At 40.6% G+C, this 19970-nt stretch overlaps 1 protein-coding gene across 2 annotated transcripts; it reads right to left on the bottom strand.

Annotated features, from left to right (window-relative positions):
• Window positions 1-1659: 1659 nt before the first annotated feature.
• LOC139389779 (phytanoyl-CoA hydroxylase-interacting protein-like) lies at window positions 1660-19333 on the bottom strand. 2 transcript variants are annotated; one of them, XM_071136723.1, is made up of 5 exons: window positions 19102-19333; window positions 8491-8670; window positions 7015-7189; window positions 2749-2866; window positions 1660-2649 (listed from the first exon to the last, which is right to left on the bottom strand). In XM_071136723.1, exons 2-5 carry the CDS (start codon window positions 8656-8658, stop codon window positions 2106-2108), a joined length of 1005 nt encoding a protein of 334 aa, XP_070992824.1. In that variant the 5' UTR covers window positions 8659-8670; window positions 19102-19333; the 3' UTR covers window positions 1660-2105. The 2 variants fall into 2 exon arrangements, with proteins under 2 accessions (XP_070992824.1, XP_070992825.1); XM_071136724.1 differs by having other exon boundaries at window positions 8491-8667.
• Window positions 19334-19970: the final 637 nt, after the last annotated feature.

Raw genomic sequence — 19970 nt, 5'->3', positions numbered from 1 at the left:
GTTTAGACCCCAAGGTGAACTTTAATATGCTAAAATGTGAAAAAGACCTGGCTGCTTCACTACATCTAATCAGCTTATGAAATAAACTATTTATGTTTGAATTATGTGGATTTTCATATTTTTCACAGCGTGTGCTGCTTGTTTTCTGGAATAAAAGTAATTTGAATAGAATAGTATTGGAGATGGCTCTGTGCTTATTCCGTTTTAAACAATCATTGAAAACTTTTATATTTGCAATATTTCCAACATGGCTGGAGGGAAAGCCTGATATTTTCTAGTCTTCTATACTTCTGTCAGTGTGCAATGCAATTCAATCCCCCCTTCCCCAAAACACTTGTGAATATTGGACTATATATAAATTGTGCGTTCCTGTATTATACTTAAGCTCAAATGTTTATTCTATTCTACTGAGCCATGTACTTTATGTTTGTATTCTTATATTTTATTATTTCTTATTGTTGCATTGTCGACAAGGAACCAGCAAGTAAGCATTTAGTTGGACGGTGTATACCATGTGTACATACTACTAATAAAACTTTAAACTTGGAACAATTTGATTCCTCAAAGGAGAGAGTGAGATAATCTTATCCCAGTATTGTACTCTCTAATGCCCACATGACTAAAGCCTGGTATCATACGCTATAGGGATCAGGTATTGTTCCTGTGGTATTATCCTTCCATAGATCTAGACAGCCAGAGACACAATATCGTTACTTATCGACTAAAAGACAAAAGGAATGATGGCAGAAGCAAGCTGTGACTGGACATGCTGCCCACTCTGTGTACATGATGATCAGTGTTCTAAAGTACTTAAGTAAAAATACTTTAAAGAACTACTTAAGTCATTCTTTGAGGTAACGGTACTTCACTTAAATATTTATATTTTTGACAACTTTCACTTTTATTTCAGTACAATCCTAAAGAAAATTATGTCATTTTTACTCCATACATTTTCCCTGACATCCAAAGTACTCGTTACATTTTGAATGCTTAGCAGGACAGAAAATGGTCCAATTTGCACACTTATCAAGTGAATATCCCAGGTCATCCCTACTGCCTCTGATCTGGCGGACTCACTAAACACAAATGCTTGGATTTTAAATTATGTCTGAGTGTTGGTGTGACCCTGGTTATCCGTAAAAAATAAAGAAAATTGTGCCGTCTGGTTTGCTTAATATAAGAAATGTTTAATTATTCATACTATTACTTTTGATACTTAAGTATATTTTAACAACTACATTTACTTTTGGTAAATCCAGAACTTGCACAGTTGGTGGCTGACTAAATACTTTTTTGCCCCACTATATATTTCAACAAAATACTTTAAGACTTTTACTTTTACTTTTACCCAGTATTTTACTGGGGGACTTTCACTTGAGTCATTTTCTATTGAAGTATCTTTACTTTTACTCAACTATGAGTATTGAGTACTTTTTGCACCACTGTACATGATTCACAGCTATTGTGTCACTCTGAAAATGGTTTAGTAATGTCTGATCACAGGAATCATGACACATCTGTTGTGGGCATTGGTTTGGGGCATTCTCTTTTTGACCAAATGACATCCTACAGTCAATTAAAATCTTTATTATTCACTTATCATAAGCATTGACTCAATAACAATGTTTGAACATTTTCAAATAGTAATTCAGTTGACAGTGTGTTTTAACGTACAATACATTTTGGAATCATCTAAGACCAACAGGTTCTGTAAGGAAAAGATGGAAATATCATACGAATATATATCATACGAAATGTTATTTGACAAATACAGTGTTACACAATGTGTACATCACAGCTTCCTCTAGCAATGGAGGATCTCAAACATATGGTCCTCTGTATCAAACTGTAAGCCCATAATCTATCGTGCCTTTCTTTGGGTCCACATGATGATTGATGATTTTGGAGATTTTGAATACTAGTAGCGACGGAGAGGGATGGGGCAGTCAGCATGCACATACCCCAAGAGATGGGCTGTCACAGTCGTGTTACTTTACCTTACACTATGAGATAGATGAAATCGCTCTGCACATTTCTCTACATCTGCAGCTATGCCTACACAAATCCTCACTGTTCTCTAAAGCCTGTCAGTCCAGCCCGTTCTCTCAGCGGCCCACACTGATGTTGCACACCTTGCAGCTGGGGTCCTTCTTGGCGTTGGCCGTCGTCTGGCTCATCTGGTGGTGGCCACTGATCTTCACCACACTGCCCTGCTCCAGATGTATTGGCTCTGTGTACAGCACCTCCAGGATGACATCACTGGCGTGGCAGAACAAGGACTCTTCCTCTTGCCTCTGAGAGGGGATGTATGTCAGGAAGGGGTTGGCAGTCAAGTCCAGCAGGGGGAGACTGGTATGGCAGAAGTTATCCCCCTCTGAGCCAGCAGGGGCCAGTACCAACACCACATAGTGATAGGCTGTGTACATACAGTAGAAGTCAGCAAAGTAAAGATTAGTGTTGCGATTCAGCAGGTTCCCGGCCGGGATCTGGAAACGCAGGGGGCCGTAGGGGGAGTCGTTTGGAGGAAGACCTGTGTCAAACTCAGTGTTGCAGCTGAGGAAGACTCCCTGCAGTTTGCTGTTGATAGGAGAGCCATGGCTTCCACTATTGTCTTTCATGGCTGGGCGCATCAGCCCCCCACACTCAGTTCTAACAGAAGAGGAGAAACATTTGTACATTTTGTTATTGAACTTTACAGCACATCCATATATACCTGTGTGTATTTACAGAGAATTGTGTGGAACTGACCTGACATATTGAAAATAATCAGGGTGCTGGTTGCGATAAAATACAGAGAACCTTAGCAATCTTCCAGCAGAACCCTTTGCTTTGCCAAGGAGCTGTTTCAGGTGGTCCATGGCATAATCTGTGTCAAACAACAACTGTCAGTTATGAGGTTCCTGCTTCAAATCCTTTTTTTGGGCAAATTCAATTGAATCTATACTCTAAAGCTGGTTATACTGTGTGTATGTAAATGCTGTATATACAGTTGAAGTCGGAAGTTTACATACACGTTAGCCAAATACATATAAACTCAGTTTTTCACCATTCCTGACATTTAATCCTAGTAATAATGCCCTGTTTTAGGTCAGTTTGGATCACCACTTCATTTTAAGAATGTGAAATGTCAGAATAACAGTAGAGAGAGAAATTTATTTCAGATTTTGTTTCTTTCATCACATTCCCAGTGGGTCAGAAGTTTACATACACTCAATTAGTATTTGGTAGCATTGCCTTTAAATTGTTTAACTTGGGTCAAAAGTTTCAGGTAGCCTTCCACAAGCTTCCCACAATAAGTTGGGTGAATTTTGGCACATTCCTCATGACAGAGCTGGAGTAACTGAGTCAGGTTTGTAGGCCTCCTTGCTCACACACGCTTTTTCAGGTCTGCTCACAAATTTTCTATAGGATTGAGGTCAGGGCTTTGTGATGGCCACTCCAATACGTTGACTTTGTTGTCCTTAAGTCATTTTCCCACAACTTTGGAAGTATGCTTGGGGTCATTGTCCATTTGGAAGACCCATTTGCGACCAAGCTTTAGCTTCCTGACTGATGTCTTGAGATGTTTCTTCAATACATAATTTTGGGAGCAATTTCCAAACACCTGAAGGTACCACGTCCATCTGTACAAACAATAGTATGCAAGTATAAACACCATGGGACCACACAGCCGTCATACCGCTCAGGAAGGAGACACGTTCTGTCTCCTAGAGATGAACATACTTTGGTGCGAAAAGTGCAAATCAATCCCAGAACAACAGCAAAGGACCTTGTGAAGATGCTGGAGGAAACAGATACAAAGCTATCTATATCCACAGTAAAACGAGTCTTATATTGACATAACCTGAAAGGCCGCTCAGCAAGGAAGAAGCCACTGCTCCAAAACCGCCATAAAAAAGCCAGACTATGGTTTGCAACTGCACATGGGGACAAATATCGTACTTTTTAGAGAAATGTCCTCTGGTCTGATGAAACAAAAATATAACTATTTGCCATAATGACCATCGTTATGTTTGGAGAGAAAAGGGGGAGGCTTGCAAGCCGAAGAACACCATCCCAACCGTGAAGCACGGGTGTGGCAGCATCATGTTGTGGGGGTGCTTTGCTGCAGGAGGGACTGGTGCACTTCACAAAATAGATGGCATCATGAGGAATGAAATTTATGTGGATATATTGAAGCAACATCTCAAGACGTCAGTCAGGAAGTTAAAGCTTGGTCGCAAATGGGTCTTCCAAATGGACAATGACCTCAAGCATACTTCCAAAGTTGTGGCAAAATGGCTTAAGGACAACAAACATATTGGAGCGGCCATCACAAAGCACTGACCTCCATCCCATAGAAAATTTGTGGGCAGAACTGAAAAAGCGGCCAACAAAACCTGACTCAGTTACACCAGCTTTGTCAGGAGGAATGGGACAAAATTCACCCAACTTATTGTGGGAAGCTTGAGGAAGGCTACCCAAAACGTTTGACCCAAGTTTAACAATTGAAAGTCAATGCTACCAAATACCAATTGAGTGGATGTAAGAATGAAATAAATTAAAGCCGAAATAAATTATTCTCTCAACTATTATTCTGACATTTCACATTCTTAAAATAAAGTGATGATCCTAGCTGACCTAAGACAGGGAATTTTTACTGGGATTAAATGTCAGGAATTGTGAAAAACTGAGTTTATATGTATTTGGCTAAGGTGTATGTAAACTTCCGGCTACAATTGTGTATATACACAGTACCAGTCAAAAGTTTGGACACACCTACTCATTCAAGGGTTTTTATTTATTTGTACTATTTTCTACATTGTAGAATAATAGTGAAGACATCAAAACTATGAAATAACACATATGGAATCATACAGTAACCAAAAAAGTGTTAAACAAACTAAATATATGTTATATTTGAGATTCTTCAAAGTAGCCACCCTTTGCCTTGATGAAAGCTTTGTACACTCTTGGCATTCTCTCAACCAGCTTCAACTGGTATATATATACACAGACGCCTCACAAGTCCTCAACTGGCAGCTTCATTAAATAGTACCCACAAAACACCAGTCTCAACGTCAACAGTGAAGAGGCGACTCCAGGATACTGGCCATTTTGCCCATCTTAATCTTTTCTTTTCATTGGCCAGTCTGAGATATGTTTTTTTCTTTGCAACTCTGCCTAGAAGGCCAGCATCCCGGAGTCGCCTATTCACTGTTGACGTTGAAACTGGTGTTTTGCGGTTACTATTTAACAAAGCTGCCAGTTGAGGACTTGTGATGCATCTGTTTCTCAAACTAGACAATATAATGTACTTGTCCTCTTGCTCAGTTGTGCACCGGGGCCTTCCAATCCTCTTTCTATTCTGGTTAGAGCCAGTTTGCGCTGTTCTGTGAAGGGAGTAGTACACAAATTCGTACCAGATCTTCAGATTCTTGACAATTTCTCACATGGAATAGCCTTCATTTCACAGAATAAGAATAGACTGACCAGTTTCAGAAGAAAGTTATTTGTTTCTGGCCATTTTGATCCTGTAATCGAACCAACAAAGGCTGATGCTCTGAATACTCAACTAGTCTAAAGAAGGTCAGTTGTATTGCTTCTTTAATTAAAACAGCAGTTTCAGCTGTGCTAACATAATTGCAAAAGGGTTTTCTAATGACCAATTAGCCTTTTAAACTTGGATTAGCTAACACAACATGCCATTGGAACACAGGAGTGATGGTTGCTGATAATGGGCCTCTGTATGCCTATGTAGATATTCCATTAAATATCAGCTGTTTCTAGCTACAATAGCCATTTACAACATTAACAATGTCTACATTGTATTTCTGATCATTTTGATGTTATTTTAATGGACAAAAAATGAGCTTTTCTTTCAAAAACAAGGACATTTCTAAGTGACTCCAAACTTTTGAATGGTAGTGTATATGGACCCCAGTCGGGGTCTCAACTTATTATTGAGAGTAAGAATAGTAGAATACACCATGTGCATTTTCTAAATTTGGTTGTGGATCAGCAGTTTTTCTCTTGTTATGTCAGTCACTGACAGTCACTTAATTAGCCATGCCAGCTAACAATGTTTTGACTTGCAGTAATAAACTTGTAGTAATCATGGCCAAATATTGACTAGTCACGCAGGGCATGTGTCCACGGGCCTTGACCTCCATGGGGCCCCCATTGATTTTGTTAGTCATTCTCACTCGGATCATATTTTTATTTATTTAACCCTTATTTTACCAGGTAAGTTGACTGAGAACGCATTCTCATTTGCAGAAACAACTTGGGGAATAGTTACAGGGCAGAGGAGGGGAGATTAATGAGCCAATTGGATGCTGTGGATGATTAGTTGACCATGATGGCATGATTGACACATTGGGAATTTAGCACCCCTATTTAACACCCCTAGTCTACAATAAGTGCCATTGGATCTTTATTGACCACAGAGAGTCAGAACACCCATTTAACGTCTTATTGAAAAGACAGCACCCTACACAGAGCAATATCCCCAATCATTGAGCTAGAGTGCCTCCTACTGGCCCTCGAACATCAATTCCAGCAGTATCTGGTCTCCCAACCAGGACCAACCCTGCTTAGCTTCAGAAGCAAACCAGCAGTGGGACGTATGGTGGTGTGCTGCTGGATAAACATGGCAAAAGTCATTACTTTAAAATGGCAAAAGTTCTCTCTCTGTCCCATGGCAAAATGTGTGGAGTTGCAGAAAACTTTCTGTAAATCTGCAACATTTTCTCTATGCCCCTTGGCAAAATGTGTAGAATTGCAGGAAATGTACTTATAAAACTGAGTTTTTTTTCTTCACCGTCAAGAGGGGTGCCACTAAAATGTTTTGCCGCGAGGTGAGGTGCCCCCCAATTAAATCTTGCTTAGGCCCGGCTCTAGCCTTTTTGTGCTTCTATAAAAATAATAATAGATTTATTTTATATAGTGCTTTTCATACCAAGTACAATCTCAAAGCCACTTTAAAAACAAAAAAACGTAACTTAAACAAATGTAGGGATCTGGCAGACATACCCCCTGTGCAGAACTCGACCACCTGGCTCCAGTCAGACACCAGGTACTCTCCATCTGCCTGTCTTACTGCTGTCTGCACAGCAACACAGTACTCTGTCCGCGGGCTCAGGAACCAATGGCCTCTCACTGCCATGGGTAAGGGCACCGCCTTGGCCACCAATTTGGTGGGCACATCCTAATGGGTGAAACAAGGATACACGTTAATTCAAGTGACTCATTAGTTGAATTACAAGAGTACAGCAATTCATTGATACAAATGCCATTTTCGGTAGTTTCTAGTATGTTATCATACTCGTGAATTTTATATTCGTGAATTTTATATTTCTGCCACATATTGTGGCACAAACTGGTCTAGCTAAGCTGCTGTATATCTAACCAAATTAGTGGCTTTGTGTTGGCCAGGGGCTCTAAGACGCAACAAGCTCAGAACTAATTGCAACAAGCTCAGAGGGGCCACATATCCATGGCAACCACCCTGGTGCAAATTTGTTTGTGTCACTTTGATTCCTGAGTGATAGAAACACGCTTCCAATCAAGTACTCGGCACAGCTCTGGACAACGGAAGTCAGGAGCTTTTGTAAAGGCTGAGGGGAGAATAAGACAAAAGTATATTGATCAGAAATGAAGAAAAATGAATACCTTGCATTGCTGACTCAAATGTGTGAAATACGGAAAGGACTTAGAAATGACAATAAATAGAGAACCTTACCAAAGTAGGTAATCAAGTATCTAACGTGTGGATAGAGTAGGTGTAGAGATAAGTAAAGCTCAGAAGCACCCATTTAGGGATGACTGAGCATGACATCTTTTATTTCAATCATTCAAATTCTCCTTCTGTCACAAGATAAGAGATGACCTCAAATAATAGCCATAGGTTCTTCCAACAGTAAGGCAATTGAATCTGCTGCAATGCATAATTTCCGTCTGTTAGGAAGGATCCCATTGAAAATAACGGTCACTTAATTTTCTATTTCAAACATTCTTGTATTTTATATAATGATTGCAATTAGCTAAGCCTATATATTTTTTTTACCCCTAACATGTTGTCAAGAAAATAAAAGGAAATGATGGGTAGTGTAGAGTAGCTCAGTTCAGCGATTGGTCTGGAATAAAATCACAGTTCATAGCGAAGAGAACAGAGCTGCAGTTTTTAGGCTTTGTCAGTTTTTAGCCATTGAAGAGGAAAGAAATGTGACAATGAGCTGCTTGCCCGAAGCTGTTTTGCAGCACACAATAGACACTGCATAAACACTGTCTCATGCAAGGCCATCTCTGGTTATATCAAAATATATCACATCCCATGTTGTAGTGAAATGTCTTTTATTGGAGAACAGGATGGAATGACGTAAAAAACATGGCTCTAGACAGTGGGAGTCAGAGTCATGATGGTAATGGTCATTGAGTTAAGGGGGAAGGATGGGGGGGCCGGGGAAGGTTGTATGAGGGAGAAAAGCAGTGACAGTCTGTCAGACAGACCCTGTGCTTGAAGCGGTTGGGATCCCCGCCCTCCTTGCGGCTGAGGTCAATGAAGAAGTGTGTGGCCTTGGCAGTATCCTCAGGGGTCATGTCCCAGCCGATGCGGAAGGAGTCGCAGGTCACCTCACAGATCTGGATATTATGGGGGGTGGAAAGGGCTGTCTCCATGGTTATTAGCTGCTGAACAAGAAGAAAAAGGAGATCAGATGGGATCAGATTGTAACATTGTGATAAAGACTTATAGGTACAGGACTGAGAACATTTTATAGAATAAAAAAACCTCTAGTGAAATAGCTACGTTGCAATATTTTCCCATGTCCAATCTCAATTCCTTCCTTTCAAGCTATTTTTGATCAGTCTAAATCCATTGTGACTTTTAATACTAATCAATGAATCACGATTGGAGTATTGACTGTTAGATTAGTTTCACTTTCTCAACTTCCTCATCATGCATAGAGGGCTGGGACAAATACTGTGCTAAAACACCAAGATGGAAAGATTAGACAACAATGACACTGCCAGCTACGGAACATGCCTCAGACCAAATTCAATTAACCTTTAGTTAGGGGACCTGTCTGTGGCCACATCTCCTCTCCTCTGTCGTATTTGCTGCCCTTTTCTCTCTCTCCTCCCACCCTCTTTCACCCTCCACTGGCTTTTCCTTCATAACAATATACAACCCTATATTACGCCCACAGCCAATTGACTGGTCTCTGCAGGTTCTCCTTATTTCATAATCCACCAACAGCAGTCGCCTGGCAACCAGGCAGCATCGGCCACCATGTTCAATCCTCTAGTTTTACATTACCTCATTTACCTCATCTGCAAGTCTAAGGAAATGGTCCTACAGTCAGAGCTTAAAGGTCCAATGCTTAAAGGTCCAATATCAAATAATTTCTGGGTAACAATTAAGTACCCTCCTGTGATTGTTTTCAATCAAAATGGTAAATTAAAAAAAAACATCTTAGTAAAGAGCAATTTCTCAAGCAAGGATTTTGCAAGGACTGTCTGGGAGTGGTGTGGGGAGGGGAAAGCTGAAAACTAGCTGTTATTGACAGAGAGGTTTGAAACTCTCTTTCTTATTGATCTATTTAACTAATTTACCTCCTGGTGATGTCACCAGACAGCCCAAAACTCCATCCCATCAAAACAGGCTGACATTTCAGGTGGTCTTTTCCAACAGCTCTTACACTAATAGGACATTATCATAATTTTCACAATTTCATAATTTTATTGCAAATATATACTGTGCATTCAGAAATTATTCAGACCCCTTGACTTTCACATTTTGTTAGGTTACAGCTTTATTCTAAAATGGATCAAATAGATTTTTCCTCTAATCAATCTACACACAATACCCCATAATGACAAAGCAAAAACAGATACTTTTATTTAATTGTTTTGCTAATTTATTCAAAATAAAAAACGGAAATATCACATTTACATAAGTATTCAGACCCTTTACTCAATACTTTGTTGAAGCACCTTTGGCAGCAATTATAGCCTTGAGTGTTCTTGGGTATGACGCTACAAGCTTGACACCTGTATTTAGGGAGTTTCTCCCATTCTTCCCTACAGATCCTCTCGAGCTCTGTCAGGTTGGATGGGAGCTTTGCTGCACAGCTATTTTCAAGTCTCTCCAGAGATGTTCGATCAGGTTCAAGTCCGGGCTCTGGCTGGGCCACTGAAGGACATTCAGAGACTTGTCCCGAAGCCACTCCTGCATTAACTTGGCTGTGTGCTTAGGGTCGTTGTCCTGTTGGAAGGTGAACCTTCACCACACTGAGGTCCTAAGCACTCTGGAACAGATTTTCATCAAGGATCTCTCTGTACTTTGCTCCACTCATCCTGACTAGTCTCACAGTCCCTGCCGCTGAAAAACATCCCTACAGCATGATGCTGCCACCACCATGCTCCAGCGTAGGGATGGTGCCAGGTTTCCTCCTGACGTGACGGTTGGCATTCAGGCCAAAGAGTTCCATCTTGGTTACATCAGACCAGAGAATCTTGTTTATCATGGTCTGAGAGTTCTTTAGTTGCCTTTTGTCAATCTCCAAGCGAGCTGTCATGTGCCTTTTTACTGAGGAATGGCTTACATCTGGCCACTCTACTATAAAGGCCTGATTGGTGGAGGGCTGCAGAGATGGTTGTCCTTCTGGAAGGGTCTCTCATCTCCACAGAAGATCTCTAAAGCTCTGTCAGAGTGACCATCGGGTTCTTGTTCTCCTCCCTGACCAAGGCCCTTCTCCCCCGATTGCTCAGTTTGGCCGGGTGGCCAGCTCTGGGGAAGAGTCTTGGTGTTCCAAACTTCTTCCACTTAAGAATGATGGATGCCACTGTATTCTTGGGGACCTTCAGTGCTGCAGAAATGTGTTGTTACCCTTCCCCCGATCTCTGCCCCGACACAATCCTCTCTCGGAGCTCTACGGACAATTTCTTAGACCTCATGGCTTGGTTTTTGCTCGGACATGCCCTGTCAACTGTGGGACCTTATATAGACAGGTGTGTGCCTTTCCAAATCATGTCCAATCAATTGAATTTACCACAGGTGGGCTCCAAGTTGTAGAAACATCTGAAGGATGATCAATGGAAACAGGATGCACCTGAGCTTAATTTCGAGTCTTATACCAAAGGCTCTGAATACTTACGTAAATAAGGTATTTTTGTTATTTATTTTCATAAATTTGCAAACATTTCTATAAACCTGTTTTCGCTTTGTGATTATGGGGTTTTGTGTGTAGGTTCATGATGACATTTCTTTTTTTTTACATCCATTTTAGAATAAGGCTGTAATGTAACAAAATGTGGATAAAGGCAAGGGGTGTGAATACTTTCCGAATGCACGGCATAAAACAAGAAAATCACGTTTTTGACTGCACTGGGCCTTTAACAGAACTTCTGAGTAAAATTGAATCAAACTTTTATTTTCTAAGTTGGATGTTATCTCTGATTGAATGTATTTCCTATGGTGCTCAGAGCTCTATGAAAGCTGAGCAAGCAGAACGAGTGCAACTCAGGGGATATGGCATCTGACGTGTTGGAAGAAATAGAAAAACCGTGAATTGACAGGATAAGGTTATCTATGTATGGTCTTATTTATTTGCCCATAACAGCCAGGGGATTCAGGCTGGTGAACATAGCCTTGAAGACTGGAGTGTGTGTAATCTGTGGGTTAGCCTATTGTTTTTGATTAGCTGTCACATTCCCTCTCCTGAATTGATGGTGCCATTGATGTGCCTTCCAGGGTAAAAACAATTATCTCCCTCTCCGGTCCTGGCTGCTGTGAGTATGAAAGACAGGCAGGGAAGGCATCAACTTGTGAACTCCACTCTACTGGCTTCTTTTCAGTTGCATGTTTTCACCCTCAGTAATTCCTGAGAGGAATTATCATGATATAATTATATAAATGTTAATGTCTCCTCACCAGGATCCTTGACCTGGGGAAAGGTTATTGGGTTTCCTGTATGTTCCCGAGTTGTCTTTGAACTAGCCTTTGATGTAATGAAGTTTTATGCAGACCTAGCAGTTGGATTAAATATTAATCATCGAAATGAGAAGTTGTTCGGTTCATCTTTATATCCATGCCTTACACTTAGAATATAATGTATCTTTTTTTGTATCTCTGTCATCCTTCTTTACCTTCCTTGTCCTATTTTTCTCCCATCTCATAATGCCAATAGCTTGGTACAAAACGACATATGGCCCATTTCCCTGATTATGAGAACAGACACATGTAACATGTGCTGTAACAGTTTGATGCTCAGCAGTATGCGGCTAGCAATAAACAGTAGTAGTACAGACAGCATCTCTGTTATATTGTGTGATATTTGTTTATTAGTGAGAGTGGATGTTACAGTGACTGGATGGTGGAGAGACTGCGTGTGTGGTTTACAGTATGTGAGGTTCACTGTGTCACACATGGGTGTACATACTGCCTGGTCCTGTAGTGCATCTGCTTACCTAGGGCTGTGGCGGTCATTAAATATTGTCAGCCGGTTATTGTCATGCAAAAGACTGCTGGTTTCACAGTAATTTACTGTTAATTAACATAAACACCTATATCGTCTCCAGGCCTCCACGCATACAAGCCGCATACAAGCCTCTGTCGTGCGCCTTTGAAAAATCTACATTTGAAAATAGTCTAATAAATCAATTGAATATACACCATCACAATAAATCTATTTTATCAAAAAAGAAATGGCCTGCATGAAGCTACTAGGCTATTGATGATTTGAGAAAGTCGCCAAAAAAAGCTTGTCGTCTGTTCCTTGCCTCAGGGTACACATGCCATTCTCTGATCAAGTGATGATATTTTCACCCATCAGACTATTGTCAATTTAATCTTGTCTTTACTAATACAATACAAGTCAAAAGTTTGGACACACTTACTCATTCAAGGGTTTTTCTTTATTTTTTACAATTTTCTACATTGTCGAATAATATCGAAGACATCAAAACTATGAAATAACACATATGGAAACATGTAGTAAACAAAAAAGTGCATTTTATATATGAGATTCTTCAAAGTAGCCACATTTTGCCTTGATGACAGCTTTGCACACTCTTGGCATTCTCTCAACCAGCTTCACCTGGAATGCTTTTCCAACAGTCTTGAAGGAGTTCCCACATATGCTGAGCACGTGTTGGCTGCTTTTCCTTCACTCTGCGGTCCAACTCATCCCAAACCATTTCAGTCGGGTGATTGTGGAGGCCAGGTCATCTGATGCAGCACTCCATCACTCTTCTTCTAGGTCAAATAGCCCTTACACAGACTGGAGGTCTGTTGGGTCATTGTCCTGTTGAAAAACAAATGATAGTCCCCCTAAGCACAAATCAGAAGGGATGGCGTATCACTGCATAATGCTGTGATAGCCATGCTGGTTAAGTGTGTCTTGAATTCTAAATAAATCACTGACAGTGTCACCAGCAAAGCACTCCCACATCATCACACCTCATCCTCCATGCTTCACAGTGGGAACCACACATGCAGAGATCATCCGTTCACCTACTCTGCGTCTCACAAAGACACTGCGGTTAGAACCAAAAATCTCAAATTTGGACTCATCAGACCAAAGGACAGATTTCCACAGGTCTAATGTCCATTGCTCGTGTTTCTTGGCCCAAGCAAGTCCCTTCTTATTATTGTTGTCCTTTAGTAGTGGTTTCTTTGCAGCAATCCGACCATGAAGGCCTGATTCACGCAGTCTCCTCTGAACAGTTGATGTTGAGACGTGTCTGTTACTTGAATTCTGTGAATAATTTATTTGGGCTGCAATCTGAGGTGCAGTTAACTCTAATGAACTAATCCTCCGCAGCAGAGGTAACTCTTGGTCTTCCTTTCTTGTGGCAGTCCTCATGAGAGCCAATTTCATCATAGCGATTGATGGTCTTTGCGACTGCACTTGAAGACATTTTCAAAATTCTTAAAATGTTCCATATTGACTGAACTTCATGTCTTAAAGTAATGATGAACTGTCCTTTCTCTTTGCTTATTTGAGCTGTTCTTGCCATAATATGAACTTGGTCTTCTACCAAATAAGGCTGTATACCACCCCTACCTTCTCACAACAAAACTGATTGGCTCAAATGCATTAAGAAGGAATGGAATCCCACAAATTAACTTTTAATTGAAATGCATTCCAGGTGACGACCTGATGAAGCTGGTTGAGAGAATGCCAAGAGTGTGCAAAGCTGTCATCAAGGCAAAGGGTGGCTACTTTGAAGAATCTCAAATTTAAAATACATTTTGATTTGTTTAACACTTTTTTGGTTACTACATGATTCCATATGTGTTATTTCATCGTTTTGATGTCTTCACTATTATTCTACAATGTAGAAAATAGTAAAAATTAAGAAAAAACCTGGAATGAGTTTTGACTGGTACTGTTTGTAAAATTTGTTGAGATTCAGAATGGCCCATTATGAAATGGGCAGGAACAGGGGCAAGAGAAAAAATACATATCATCCTTATGCACTCGATTAGCGAATAGAGGCCACTTTCCCACCGGTTCATTTCACTCATGTCAGGTAAGCTACTCCAGTTATTTTGTTGTGTGATAGGTGATATTTATCCTAAACTCCGTATGCCATGGACTCTCCAACCCTGTTCCTGCAGGTACCCCTGCACTGTGTGCTTAATTTAGGAATCCAAGTGAAATCTCTCCGGGAACATCAACAGTAACATGACACATATTTCATTGAACTGTTGACAGCCCCTCACACTGCGTGCTGGAAAAAGGAATGAAGGAGCGAGGAGAAGATGGAAACGCACAGTGGTGCGATATTTTGTAGCTAAAGGTAATGTGTCAGCCTAGTATAAAAAATACCTTGTTACTATGCCCTATTATTCAAAATCAAATACAACTGCAATATAATTGTAGGCTCTCTCTGAATTAGTTTAATTTAGGCTAGACCAATTATGTACCAAAGATATCTTAATCAGTATATTTTTGCATTTGTTTCTGTTTGTTTTGAGGGTTGGGCTCATTTATATAGAGTTGAAGTCTGAAGTTTACATACACATTAGCCAAATACAGTTAAACTCAGTTTTTCACAATTCCTGACATTTAACCCAAGTAACAAATCCCTGCCTTAGGTCAGTTATGATCACCACTTCATTTTAAGAATATGAAATGTCAGAGTAATAGTAGAGAGTATGATTTATTTCAGCTTTTATTTCTTTCATCACATTCCCAGTGGGTCAGAAGTTTACATACACTCAATTAGTATTTGGTAGCATTGCCTTTAAATTGGGTAAAACATTTCAGGTAACCTTCCACAAGCTTCCCACAATAAGTTGGGTGAATTCTGGCCCATTCCTCCTGACAGAGCTTGTGTAAATGACTCAGGTTTGTTGGCCTCCTTGCTCGCAAACACTTTTTCAGTTCTGCCCACAAATGCTCTAAAGGATTGAGGTCAGGGCTTGTGATGGCCAGTCCAATACCTTGACTTTGTTGTCCTTAAGTCATTTTCCCACAACTTTGGAAGTATGCTTGGGGTCATTGTCCATTTGGAAGACCCATTTGCGACCAAGCTTTAACTTCCTGACTGATGTCTTGAGATGTTGCTTCAATATATCCACATCATTTTCATTCCTCATGATGCCATCTATTTTGTGAAGTCCCTCCTGCAGCAAAGCACCCCCACAACATGATGCTGCCACACCCGTGCTTTACGGTTGGGATGTTGTTTTTCAGCTTGCAAGCCTCCCCTTTTCTCTCCAAACATAACAATGGTCTTTATGGCCAAACAGTTATATTTTTGTTTCGTCAGACCAGAGGACATTTCTCCAAAAAGTACGATCTTTGTTCCATGTGCAGTTGCAAACCATAGCCCGGCTTTTTTATGGCAGTTTTGGAGCAGTGGCATCTCCCTTTGCTGAGTGGCATTTCAGGTTATGTCAATATAGGACTCGTTATGCTGTGGATATAGATACTTTTGTACCTGTTTCCTCCATCTTCACAAGGTCCTTTGCTGTTGTTCTGTGATTAATTTGCACTTTTCGCACCAAAGTACGTTCATCTCTAGGAGACAGACCGCGTCTCCTTCCTGAGCGGTATGACGGCTGTGTGGTCCCATGGTGTTTATACTTGAGTACTATTGTTTGTACAGATGAACGTGGTACCTTCAGGCATTTGGAAATTGCTCCCAAGGATGAACCAGACTTGTGGAGGTTTACAATATTTTCCTGGGGTCTTGGCTGAGTTCTTTTGATTTTCCCATGATGTCAAGCAAAGAGGCACTGAGTTTGAAGGTAGGTCTTGAAATATATCCACATGTACACCTCCAATTGACTCAAATTACGTCAATTAGCCTATCAGAAGCGTCTAAAGCCATGACATCATTTTCTGGAATTTTCTAAGCTGTTTAAAGGCACAGTCAACTTAGTGTCTGTAAACTTCTGACCCACTGGAATTGTGATACAGTGAATTATAAGTGTAATAATCTGTCAGTAAACAATTGTTGGAAAAATTACTTGTGTCATGCACTAAATAGACTGTAGTTTGTTAGCAAGAAATTTGTGGAGTGGTTGTAAAACGAGTTTTAATGACTCCAACCTAAGTGCATGTAAACCTCTGGCTTCAACTGTTTGGCCTATGCATTTGCATAAGCTCTAATATGCATATAGTTGTTTTTAATTAATCATCACGTTAGAAAGCACTGTCCATTTAGTTGTGTTAGGCTTTGAAACAACATCCACAAGTTCAATGTTTTCCACTCAGTTTCAACCTTTTTTCAAATTGATCAAACACAGTGAGGTATGTTTTAAAAGCACCTACTATTTTGATGATGTGTTTGATGTGATTTTAGATTGTATTTGCAGTGATGTCAGAGTGGTTAGAGGGACAATAGAGCCCTTAGTACCAGACCATTAGCACCCTGACTATCATTAGTGAGTTGGATACTACTTACACATGTCCAGAGTGAATAAGAGATTACCATGACTAAATGGTCACATAGAACACTATGACTCATGACTGCCGGTGTGGCGGTAATATGGTCACCGCAACAGCCCTATGTGTACCAGAGGGAGCCGGTGGGAGGAGCTATAAGAGGACGGACTCAATGTTATGGCTGGAATGGAATAAATAGAACTGAGTCAAATGTGATTTCCATATGTTTGATGTGTTTGATACCGTTCCTTATATTCCATTCCCTTATTTACAATGTTCCTGTCCTCCTATAGCTCCTCCTACCAGCCCCCTCTACTATGCACTGTATGTGGCCTGAAGAGCCATTGTGTTCTGGTCCACCTCATGATGGCGGCAGCTCATTAAAGCCACAGAGCTGTGAAATGTGTGAGCTAGCTTGTTCACACCAGGGATGAGGGAGCTGGCTGTGGCACCACACACATTCCCTCCCTGGGTCTCCTGTGTTACCCAGCTGCTGCCTGCCTGTCTGCTCCTCTCCCTCTTTTCACACACACAGAATTTAGGGCAAGAGGAGATTCTCATAGAGAAAACCATCAAAGCCTCCTAATTTCCAGTTGTGCTTGCTCCACTTTCTGACTGAATATGTCTGAACACAGTTCAAACGCAAGTCCCCCACATCATTTAAATAGTCCTCCCTAAGCTCTTAATTATATATCAGTATGCTAAATAGAGAGAGATTTCATTCCACTGTCTTTCCCCTATCTAATTGCCCATAATCAGCTAATTAGATCTGCAAGAAAACAGACTATTGAGCTGCATAGATCAATTCCACTCTTGGGTAAAGCAATTGAATATAATAATTATTATTATTATTATTCTTGCCTCTGGTCTTTGATAGTAACACATTTTACAGTTTGACTCATATATTTGTTTGTTATGTAAATATGTGATGTGTTCACAGTGGGAACTGTGAAGGGCATATTACTCATTCTCATTCTCCAGTGATCTAGAACCCTGATGCATACATTATCACTGTGCTGTGACAGTGTGGTGATGAATGCTGCTGCATACACCAAAAATGAATAGTGTACGCACAGTAAGCAGCTCCATGCCTCAAAGGCTGCATTCATACAGGCAGACCAATTCTGATATTTTTTTCACTAATTGGTCTTTTGACCAATCAGATCATCTCTGAAAAAGATCTGCTGTGAAAAGATCTGACGGGATTGGGGAAAAGATCAGTTAGTGGAAAAAATATCAGAATTGGTCTGCCTGTGTAAACACAGCCTTTGACATTTTTCTACTAGAATAGTGGGTATCAGGTGCATATAAGATACAAGTCATGGGATGTGTCCTATAAGGTGGAGGGTCATACATATGTGACAGTCAGTTGACTGAGGTTGAGGAAATGAAGCGACAGAGAGGCAAGTTTAGCGTGCCTTCTGCTCCACATCAGGTCATGGTAGAGGGACTGTGTGATCTCAAATTAACTGTATCCTCTGTCTACACCATATGGTGTACTCTACACTGAATCACTGTGTGGTAATCACTGTGTGGTAATCACTGTGTGGTAATCACTGTGTGGTAATCACTGTGTGGTAATCACTGTGCGGTAATCACTGTGTGGTAATCATTGTGTGGTAATCATTGTGTGATAATTGTGGTAATCATTATGCTATCATCAGAAAGGATCCTATTTGCACAGTGGTTCTTGTAATCTCTCAAAGCTCGTTTGTGATTGTGACTGTTTAATACATATTTCAGCCAGGTTATTAATGACTGTCAGTCATAGACAGATCTCTCTCTACACATGGGCTGATGATAATCACACCTGCATTGGGGCAAATTCTAAATGCCTGTACCACAGCTGAGACTCAAAACAGTTTATTACAAGATCATGGGCTTGACATAATGCACTAACTGCAAAAACACAGACTGCCTGATAGCATAATATAAGAATTTGTTCTACCTCAATAATAAGAAATGTAAACAGGCATTCTAACACTAAGCACACTCACATTATCAGTGGATCAATGTATCTACAGTACATAGTGTCGAACAGTAAATGGAGAATGCCCTGGTAATAAGCATGGAAAAAAGAGCATGCAATTTCCAGCATATAAATGAACAAACTGTCATCCTATTTACTGTGGCTCTACAATAGGTGTTGTTTACCTTCTGAACACTTGATGCATTAAGAGACTGACTTGAAGAGAATCAGATGGAAATATAGCCTTACCTCCGTGCGGTAGGTGAGTGTCTATGCAAACAAAATGCAATAGGTCCTTAACCAGAGAAGATGACTGCAGAAATCTATTCTATTTTACCCCTTTATTTTCTTCTGCAGTCGTTGATAGATTCCCCCAGGAAAACCGACTAGGAAGTAAAATGAACACTCCTTTTCTCTTACTCTTATTCTCACTTGATCTTCCTCTACTCTCCCTCTCTCCTTCTCTCGTTCCCTCTCATTCTCTCTCTCTATCACACACGCTCCCTCCCTTTCTCTCCTCCTCTAGCTGGGCTCTGATAGGGATATTTACTGGACTGCTGTACAGCTGCATCGCCTAATGCGAAACAACTGCTATTGCTGAGAACACAAACAAGAGATTTGCAACTGAGGTGCATGAGCAATTGGGATAAGCCTTTCACCGACATCAGCACCAACTTGCTGACAAATGGCAACGCAATTACACATCACTGACGAGCATGCCTCTAATGGGACAGGGACAGCAGCTTTACATAGCTGACAGTAGCTGACAGAGAAATCATCCTACATCTGACTACACAGACTCATACTGTATATCCGATGATGCCAGGAGGGGATGGAGGGGGTTCTGAGGATGCATGTAGTCCAGTGCTTAAACTCACAGAGTTACACCATATGGGCATCCTCCACAGTACCTCCACCCTTGGTAATCTATAGGACAGGAAGAGACTGGTACTGGATGCCTGCAAATAAAAATATTATTGAAGATAGAGATGTGCTTGCATATACATTTTTTTTTTGTTGGTCCGGCTGTAAGTGGAAAGAGCAACCTAACCCTTTGAAGAAATCAAATGAAAAGGCTGATATTGCCACAGGCCTATATTATGTGGCCGTTTGAGGCT

Source organism: Oncorhynchus clarkii, chromosome 30 (assembly GCF_045791955.1).
Source record: "Oncorhynchus clarkii lewisi isolate Uvic-CL-2024 chromosome 30, UVic_Ocla_1.0, whole genome shotgun sequence".
Taxonomy (NCBI): Eukaryota; Metazoa; Chordata; class Actinopteri; order Salmoniformes; family Salmonidae; genus Oncorhynchus; species Oncorhynchus clarkii.
Note: the sequence above shows the minus strand (reverse complement) of the source record. Positions and strands in the feature narration are given on the sequence as shown.